Source organism: Arachis ipaensis, chromosome B06 (genome assembly GCF_000816755.2).
Source record: "Arachis ipaensis cultivar K30076 chromosome B06, Araip1.1, whole genome shotgun sequence".
Classification (NCBI taxonomy): domain Eukaryota; kingdom Viridiplantae; phylum Streptophyta; class Magnoliopsida; order Fabales; family Fabaceae; genus Arachis; species Arachis ipaensis.
The window spans coordinates 10,186,713-10,195,984 of record NC_029790.2 but is presented as its reverse complement, the minus strand read 5'-3'; the positions used below and the strand labels follow the sequence as shown (position 1 = coordinate 10,195,984).

General features: G+C 30.4%; 1 protein-coding gene across 2 annotated transcripts; it reads left to right on the top strand.

Moving 5' to 3' along the window:
• Positions 1,494-4,166, top strand: LOC107646021 (protein FAM192A). Of its 2 annotated transcripts, XM_016350200.2 has the most exons (7): positions 1,495-1,676; positions 1,782-1,856; positions 1,952-2,009; positions 2,363-2,418; positions 2,713-2,775; positions 2,956-3,024; positions 3,645-4,166. In XM_016350200.2, the coding sequence occupies exons 1-7, from the start codon at positions 1,617-1,619 to the stop codon at positions 3,951-3,953; spliced, it is 690 nt and encodes a 229-aa protein (XP_016205686.1). In that variant the 5' UTR covers positions 1,495-1,616; the 3' UTR covers positions 3,954-4,166. The 2 variants fall into 2 exon arrangements, with proteins under 2 accessions (XP_016205688.1, XP_016205686.1); XM_016350202.2 differs by lacking the exon at positions 2,363-2,418 and having other exon boundaries at positions 1,494-1,676; positions 1,952-2,035.

Genomic DNA, 9,272 nt, shown 5'->3' with positions numbered 1-9,272 from the left:
AAGGATACTTGCCACATAGGAAGCTTCACTAACGGCAAATTTAAAAAATTGACGTTTGGTTAGAAATGTCAAACGGAACAAATATTTCATGGTTACAAAGTTAATTTAAATTAGTCATGGTCAGTATTGTCAGCGTTTCAATCTTTCATGGTCAGAAATGGCTAATTACTCTTTTGTTAATAACAAAAGTCAGGTACCATTTGTCACCACCAGAATCTTTCAGGTACCAATTTGGTATTTACCATTAAAATTATTTAATAGTTATGAGACCATCAAACTCGAGATAATACTCAATTTGGTCCCTCAACTCGAACCTCACTTTAGTCCCTAAAGTTTTAGTTTCTTCTATTTAGTCTCCAAACTTTGTAAATGTGATTCATGTTAGTCCATGGGATGATTTTCGATACACAACGTCAACGGAATACTGACGTAGATATGAGAGAGAAACCATTTAAGGGTAAGAGATCATACTTTACCCTCTAAAGTGAAAATTCAAAATTTAGAGAATTCAACCAAAATGACATTGTTTCACAAGTTCTAGCATAACATTTGGTTGTCCATGTCAATGCTTCATTAACGTTTTTGTGTCATAAATTGTCTCAAAAACTAATGTGTCATCTTTACAAAATTTGAGAACTAAAAAAAGACAACTAAAATTTTAAAGACTAAATTAAAAATCACATGCAAATTTAGAGGCCAAATTAAATATTAGAGTAAAGATCCAATCCGGTCGTTATCCATTTTACGAAAGACAACGCGATCCTTGTCCAAAAAAAAAATGGACACTTCAATCCTCAACCTTTTTATTTTGGGACAATATGATCCCTTTGTTAAAAAAATTATTAAATAATAACAAAAATTAATTTTGTGGGGTGTTTTATTTGTATTTTCTTTTCAACAATATAACCAATTACTATCACTACTACCACTACTTCCTTCATCCTCATTATTATCACTCCTACTTCTATTATTTTTATTGTGTAACCATACTTTATCATCATCATTATCTCTTCTATTGTGATCATCACCAATAGTCCAATACCAATATTATCAACATTAAAGTTCTCTTCTTTCATTTCTTATTCGATGTTATTTTTTTCCTTTAAAAGATATTTGTACTACAATTACTTTTTTTGCGGCATCATTTTCATCAATAGTTTTTCTTCACTTAACCACAATTGGCGAAAGAATTTTTTAAAAACAAACTTATTAGTAGTTTGTAGAGGTTTAAAACCCCTACAAAATACAAATAAAACCTTCACAAAACTAACTTTTGTGATTATTTAACGAATTTTTTAATAGAAAGATCGTATTGTCCCAAAATATAAAGGTTGAGGGTCGAAGTATCCTCCTTTTTTTTTGGACAGAAATCACGTTGTCTCCGTACAAATGGACAACAAGGGGTTGGGTGTTTACTCTAAATATTAACTCCAGAAAGCCCAACTTACCCACTTCATAAACTTCACAAAATTGTTTTTTGGATTGGATTCAAATGTAACAATATCGCAAGGGCCCAAAAGCTTTCAGAACCTGAAACAGAAATCGCAAACTGCAAAATCAGTAAACTCTGTTCGTTATTCTGAATTCTGAGACCTTTGCAAATCGCAAAACCATCCATGGCTGAAGATGACTCCGATCGCCCTCTCAGGATTATGAACTTCGTCTCCGAGGACCAAGTAAAATTATCTACCTTTCTCTTGCACAAGCTCTTCAATATTCTTTTTACCGCCATAAATTAGGGTAGGGTTTCAAAATTACTTCTTAATTTTGCATTGGAACAGCTGGTGGAGGCTAAACGAACAAGGGGAGAACGAGTCGAAGATGGAACTGCTCAGAGGGATAGACCTCTCTACGAGGTTCGCTCGTTATTGCTAAATTCTCAAAACTTCCCATTTCACAATTTTCAATATTTTTCCCGGTTCCCCTTAATTTCAAAATATTTCTTTGGCAGATTCTAAAGGAGAATAAAGATAAGAAGGATGCGGAGTTTAATGAAAGGTTTAAGCACAGTGAGTGTTCAGCCAGCATTGAATATGTAACTCATTTCTTACTTGGAAGAATTGAATGTGATAGTGTGTAGTAATACTGATTGTCAACCTGTTAATAAATCCGTGCATTACGTTCAAGCTTATCAACCTTTTAGTTTACTAATACAAGCTTAGGTCTCATATCAAGTTTAATTGAGATTTACTATTTGAGTTATCTAAGTTTCATGAGTTTAAATGAACACTTGAGTTTGATTATTGATTGGCCCTCTTAGACAGGTTTAGATTGTGCTAATTGTTTTATGCCTTTCTCTTGTGTGCATGTGGTTTTAGTTTCCATTCCAGATTCGATTTTGACCTGTCTTTAATAATTACAGGACCACCTAAAGCTTTAGATGAAGATGAGACTGAGTTTCTTGATAACTATGAATCAGTGAGTTTCTGATTTTGTTTTTACAGCATCATTCTTCTAGAGTTTTTCGTGACTAGAGCCTGGAAGTTTCATTTGGGAAAATTTATCTGATTTGATTTTGATATGTACACAAGCACATTGCTCCAAGGGATGTACAAGTAGCTATTTTAGATGGTTTAAAAACAATTTGATGTCCTCAACATTATATAGAGGTTAAGAAATGCCTGAACACATTGTTGCACAAAGTTTATGAAACTATGAAAATGCTTCTTCTTTTCTTAAGTAAACTTTGTTCGTTTTATCTCCAACTTTCAGACTAGGAGAGAATATGAACGGAAAGTAGCAGATGCGGAAGCTGAAGAATTACGTAGCTTTCAGGTTGGTCGTCTTATCTCTTTTGTCTTTTTACTTTTCTTTAAGAAGTAGTATACGCATTTTTCTTGTATGTCTCAAGGAATATTCACCTGAAAATAACATAATTGATGATCTGAATTTAATAGTACGAGTCTATTATTTAGTCAAATTTTATTTTATAAATATTGTTCTTGTAAATTTCAGGCAGCGGTGGCAGCACAATCCAATTTTGTGCATGAAATTAAGGAAAGAGCCCCTTTACCTATGGTTCAGGTTGGTGCTTGAAATTTTTGTGCGTTGCTCCCAAAGTTAAATTAATGTTACTACTGATTTGCCGAGTTCTCGAATAACATCCTTAATGCGCACCACCAGCATTTTCCTATCCCTGTAGTTCTATTTTCCATGATTTCAAAGTTTATACGAAATCATTCTTGGTGGTTTCCCAAATGAAGACTGTCTTATTTTGTGGCGGTATTATAGACTGCTTATATTTTCTTATTATTGACATCTGCACATTTAACTGTGTTTATTCAACTACAAAGTAAATAGAAGCCATAAGTTGTAGTGCTGCAAGGGTCAATCTCTGAAGGGATGCCTAATTTGTTGATCAATGAAAGCAATGCATGTGATTTTAAAATGATAAATGTGCATTTAAGAAACACAAGTTGTCATTTGATATGCACATTATATGGCTTATTGAAATCAACCTATGAAATTAGCATCTAATAAGGATCTTCATGGATGATTATGCAGCTTTCTGCACTGAGGCATTATAAAAATACTCATTTAATCTGGATTTGATTAATAGATCATTGCTTGATGATTTTTGTGACAATTGAATGTCAGAACTTTGTTATTTTCATGGTTATCGAATAACCTCTTTTCTCTTGCAGGAAGAAAAGTCTGCTGGAGTAAAGAAGAATCCGTCCTCGCGTCCATTAAGCATGATTATAAAAGTCAAGCCTCAAGCTAAAAAGGCCAAGGCGGATGAAAAAAATGCTGAAAAAGTTTCAAAAGCGGAAACCACTCTCGAGAATGATGATAGTGAACCCCAAGCTAAAAAGTCCAAGATAGATGGAGCAAATGCTGATGTTTCTAGAGCTGAAACTACTACTGAACATGATAAGCCTAAGTCTTCAGACCCAGCACAATCATTAAATGCCCTTGTTTCCTACAGTGACGAAAGTGATGAGGACTTGTAATTTGATTTTTGTATTGTGATGAGTTAGAGATCTTGTTCCTTATCATATAGCCATAGCCTCTAGTTATCTGTTGTATATCTTTCATGCCTAACACTTCCATTGTGGATGCCTAAAAGGCAATCAGGCATCACAATCACATCCAACTTAACCATGTACATTTTTTATTTGTGGAATAGAAAATTGAGCATGAATAGGATTTGGCTCTTGTTGAAATGAATTTTAATCAAGTAAGCAGCACAACTGCACAAACGGTCCTGCTTTTAATTCCTTCTCCATCTGTATTGGATGAAGGGTTTGTTTGCTTGAGCTATGAGTGATTTTTTTAAAATTATTTTTAAAAAATATAAAAGTCATACAAAAAGATCTTTTTATCTATTAATTATGTTTGGGTATAACGATATAAAAGTACTTATTTATTTATTTATTACATGAAAAACATTTTTTTAAAGAAAAAATATCTTTTAAAAAAAGATGTAAATTATAACTTCTCAAAAAAAATAATTTTTTAATTTTATTTTTCTAGTGCTTTTACTTTTACTACTAAAAATTTGTCAAACATACTAAAAAATAAAAAAGATATATTTTCATTGAGTTTTTTTTAAAACAATTTAATAGCACTTAAAATCTATAGATTCATTAATAAAGATCAGGTAAGAAATCAGATAATTTTAAAACGAGAGTTATTAAGGGGAACATAATAAAAAAATATGGTTTATAATAATTAGTTGAATGTAACAAAGAAAAAAATTTTCTTATAAGGAATTTATTTAACTTTAAGAAATTAGATATCTAGTCCTTTTTATTAGAAATCGCCATCAATTCTTTTCAATCTCTAAAATCTACAATCTTAATCTCACAAGAGCACTACAAATCAAAAAAACAAATCTCCTAAATATCTAAGAATAAAAACAATGGTTGAGAACAAGAGAATATTCAAAAAGCAAAGGGTTAAGAAAATTCTCAAGGGTACTACAAATAAAAAAAACAAATCTCCTAAATATCTAAGAATAAAAACAATGGTTGAGAACAAGAGAATATTCAAAAAGCAAAGGGTTAAGAAAATTCTCAAGTTTCATATTTTAGCCAAAAACAAAATTAATCTTATAATCATCAACAAAAAAACAAGTGTTCACAATCTTTCTCTCTCAACTGATCAAGCCGAAAATAGTTCTGTGACAGAAAAGCCATGTCCAACAACAAAGAACCATAACGGAACTAGAACATCAAGTTAGAAAAGCACAACCAAACTTCTAGATCGGAAAAGACTTTCGATTCAACTAACTGATCACCCAAATAATTCACTACACTTAAGCAAAGAAAATCACTAATCGAACAAACAACAATAACACTCTATGAGATAAGTTTGAAAGTGGTCCCTAAAGTTGCACTCGAGTCTCATAGTAGTTCCTGAACTTAAAAGTTACCCATATTCGTCCTTGAAGTTGCACTTCGGAACTCAGATTCGTCATTCCGGCACATTCTGTCCATCTGGCACCACCGGAAAGCTGATCTGGACTCCTCCGTGACACGTTGGCCAGGTAACGGCTAGCTGACGTGGATTAGTAAACTTTTATGGTGCAATTTGGTCCCTAAATCAAAATTAAAAATTTTAATCCCCAAATTTAATCATCATTCTCTTCTCTACAGTAATCCCTCTTTTCTTTACATGCAGAGATCTTCATATCCCAAATTCACAAGATTTTTCTTTTTGTTTATTTTTAGTTGAAGTATCTTATAACAATAACAACAACTAGAGTCTTCTTAACAACCATTATTTGAACAAGTTTAATCGCTTTTATCCCTTTTTTTTTTAAAGAAAGATGGTGAGATTATAACATAAAAAAAGTTATGTGATATATATAATTAAAGAAATAATGAAAAATTTAGTTTCTAAAATTGTGAACGTTCGTAAAAATTTGTTGACTTTTAAAAATGATTAAATTGATTCCTAAATTCATAAATTGTGAATCTCAACTCATCTCTAATGCTAATATAAAATGTTAAAATGTCAGCATGACATTTACAAACAAAAAAATGATATGATTAATATTTTAATATGATCAAATTAGTGTCTTAAATTAGTTAGTTATATTTATTTTGCTTAATTAGTTTTTTATTAATTAGAGACTAAAATAATAAATATTAAATTAGGTAAATTTTTGCTATTTTTTGTTTCTCTAATATTACCCTTAATTAATTTGAAATACCTATTTAATTATAATAAAATCTTAGACACGTCATTTTAATAAAGATGTCATATGATTTGAAATGCCATAATATAACACTTTATATTAATACTATATGAATGACAGTTAAATTAGGATGATGCATGGTTATTTTGGAACAAGATTAGAAAGGAAATGTAATGTAGTATATAATAATAATGATGTAACATTTTAATTCTGTAAATATAAGAGATAGATTTTTGTAAAGTCATATAAAAATATAAAATTAAATTTTGTAAAGCATTTTAATTAAACTAGAGTTAATAAGTGCATAAAATGTTAAATACAAAGACATAGTATGTGACTTTTAATTAACAAAACATATGCGTGCTTTCAATGAAGTTGTAATTTGTGATCTCTTTTACATCCATATGGATAAGAGAAGAGAAGAAAAGAAAAGAGAGGAGTTACTACTATAGAGAAGAGAATGATGATTAAATTTGGGGATTAAAATTTTTAATTTTAATTTAGGGACCAAATTGCACCATAAAAATTTACTAATCCACGTCAGCTAGCCGTTACCTGTCCAGCGTGTCACGGAGGAGTCTAGATCAGCTTTCTGGTGGTGTTAGGTGGATGGAGTGTGCCAGAAGGACGAATCTGAGTCCCGGAGTGCAACTTTAGGGACGAATATGGATAACTTTTAAGTTCAAGGACTACTATGAGATTCGAGTGCAACTTCAGAGACCACTTTGAGACTTTTTTCAACACTCTATTCATGTGTTTCATCACATAGTCCTTCTTGAGCAACTAAATAACAATTTTTAAAATTATTGATTTGAAAGAAAGAATTAAAAGCAAATCAAAATTATGTCATAACTTCAAAGATTATCAACATAAGAAGAAAAAATTCAATATTGCTTATCAAATTCAGAACAAAATATTTTGATCAGAAACTCAGCAAATCCATGCAATCCACAAATCGAAATACAGTTTTAGAAGGGAATTTGATAATAATTCACAGCAAACACCGTTCGAATCTTTCAAGTAATGCATAAAATGTTGACATCAAGAATTATAGAGAACAACATGAAGATGAAGAAGATTAAAGCATACATTCACAAAAGCGAGAAAGATTAGAATTAGCTATAAGGCAAAAATCGCGAATCAAAATCGAAACTGAAGTTATTGCAAAAGCAAATTCAAGAAAAGCTACCAAAAGAATAACTCAGGGTTGGGTATAAAGAAGAAAGAGGTGGCAAGAAGCGACAAAGAACGCATGATAGCAAGAACCACAAGACAAGAATGACAAAAAAAGTCAAGAATGACATAAAAGACAAGGATGACATTCCTATAGGCCTCTGATAGTGCCATAATTTGTACAAATAGGTGCGCTTGTATTTATGATCCTACCATAGGACACTTGCTTCATATTACACAAATTAAACCTAAGCTCTGATACCACTTTGTCACGGTCCAAAATGAGTTATGACCGGCGCTCAGGAAAATAGTCTCCTAGCAAGCCTAACCAATTCAAATATAAGTTGAATAAGAATGTTACAAATACTTTACAAGTTCTAAAATAAATAATTATACATTTTAAACAAAATTAGAATAATTAAGAATGGTTGGATCCTGCCTGTGACATATAGAGCATATACATCTAGGAACTCGATAAAAATAAATACTCATTGCAGATCGTGACTCTTGATTAGAAAGTCTCACATAGTCAAGTATTTGTTCCTGAAAAATATTTTTAGAAAAAGGGACGAATTTTGCAATTCAGTGACTAGACAATACATCTAAAATTCACATGAGACCATATAAATATTATAATTAAAGTAATTTTAATTAGAAAATAGTAGTTGATAATAATAAGTGAATGAGTTAATACTCAAAATCGTCCCTAAAAGATATCCCGATTTCCATTTTGGTCCTCGAAAGATAAAGTTAATCAAAATCGTCTCCGAAAGATACACGACTTAGTCACGTTAGTCCTTCCGTCAGTTGGATGATGACGTGTCACGTTAAGTGCCACGTGGCACATGATGACATGGTGGGTGATGCCACGTGTCACGAGATGATTGGTTGACGTGTCAGATCAGTGACACGTGGCACGCCAGGTGTCAGGTTAGTGACACGTGTCACTTGACATGTAAAAAAGTTATTTTTAATCAAAATAGTCTTTGAAAGTTCAGACGTAAGTCATTTTCATCCCTAAAATTTTAAAAAATAATCAAATTAGTCCTTATATAATTTTTTTTAATTTTTCTTGATAATATTAAATTTAAAATATTTTTTGATACTACTAATTTTAATAGAAATGTAATTGACAAACAAAAAATTAGTAATGGTATCTTTTCTTCTCTCTCCTTTAAATCTTCTCAAAATCTCTCTTATTCTTTTCTATTCTAAAACATTTTTCTTACATTATCACATTTTGCTAGAATATATATATACTCAAAATTGAAATGTATGTATTTGTTAACCTAAACAAAGTTATATGCTCAAAATCAAAATTTATGTATTAAAAGAAAAATTATATAATCTATCTCAAACATATGAGACACACAAAATATTAAATATTTTTAACTATATGGAAGTACTAAAGAAAATATTAATCTGGTCATAATATATATTCGTTACCAGCGTTAATATCTTAGTTGTCAAATTATTTTGGTTTGAGTCAAATAGATCTATTAAGAAATCTAAATCTTTTTTTTTTTTTTAAATATTTACAAGAAACAAATATAAAATAGCACAAACGAAATTATTAAACTAATTACATGATTATCACATCTAAATTTATAAGTGATGTTATTCAAGGGTCGAAGGAGTGTCATTTTACTTTTTCTAAATAATGAATTTAAAAAGAAATTCAATTTTTCTTAGAACTTTCTAAATTTAATTAGTTTCAATTTATAATTGTGAAAGATTATATAATTTTTGTGTGTTTTATATGTTTGAGGTAGATTATATAATTTTACTTTTAATACATAAATTTTGATTTTGAGCATATAACTTTGTTTAGGTTAACAAATACATACATTTCAATTTTGAGTATATATATATTCTAGCAAAATGTGATAATGTAAGAAAAAGATTTTAGAATAGAAAAGAATAAGAGAGATTTTGAGAAGATTTAAAGGAGAGA

Bases quoted from the DNA above. Each gene is read 5' to 3' on its own strand.
- LOC107646021 (XM_016350200.2), top strand. From the start codon at position 1,617: ATGGCTGAAGATGACTCCGATCGCCCTCTCAGGATTATGAACTTCGTC. The intron at 1,677-1,781 runs GTAAAATTATCT...GCATTGGAACAG, and splicing joins ACTTCGTCTCCGAGGACCAA to CTGGTGGAGGCTAAACGAAC. The intron at 3,025-3,644 runs GTTGGTGCTTGA...TTTCTCTTGCAG, and splicing joins CCCCTTTACCTATGGTTCAG to GAAGAAAAGTCTGCTGGAGT.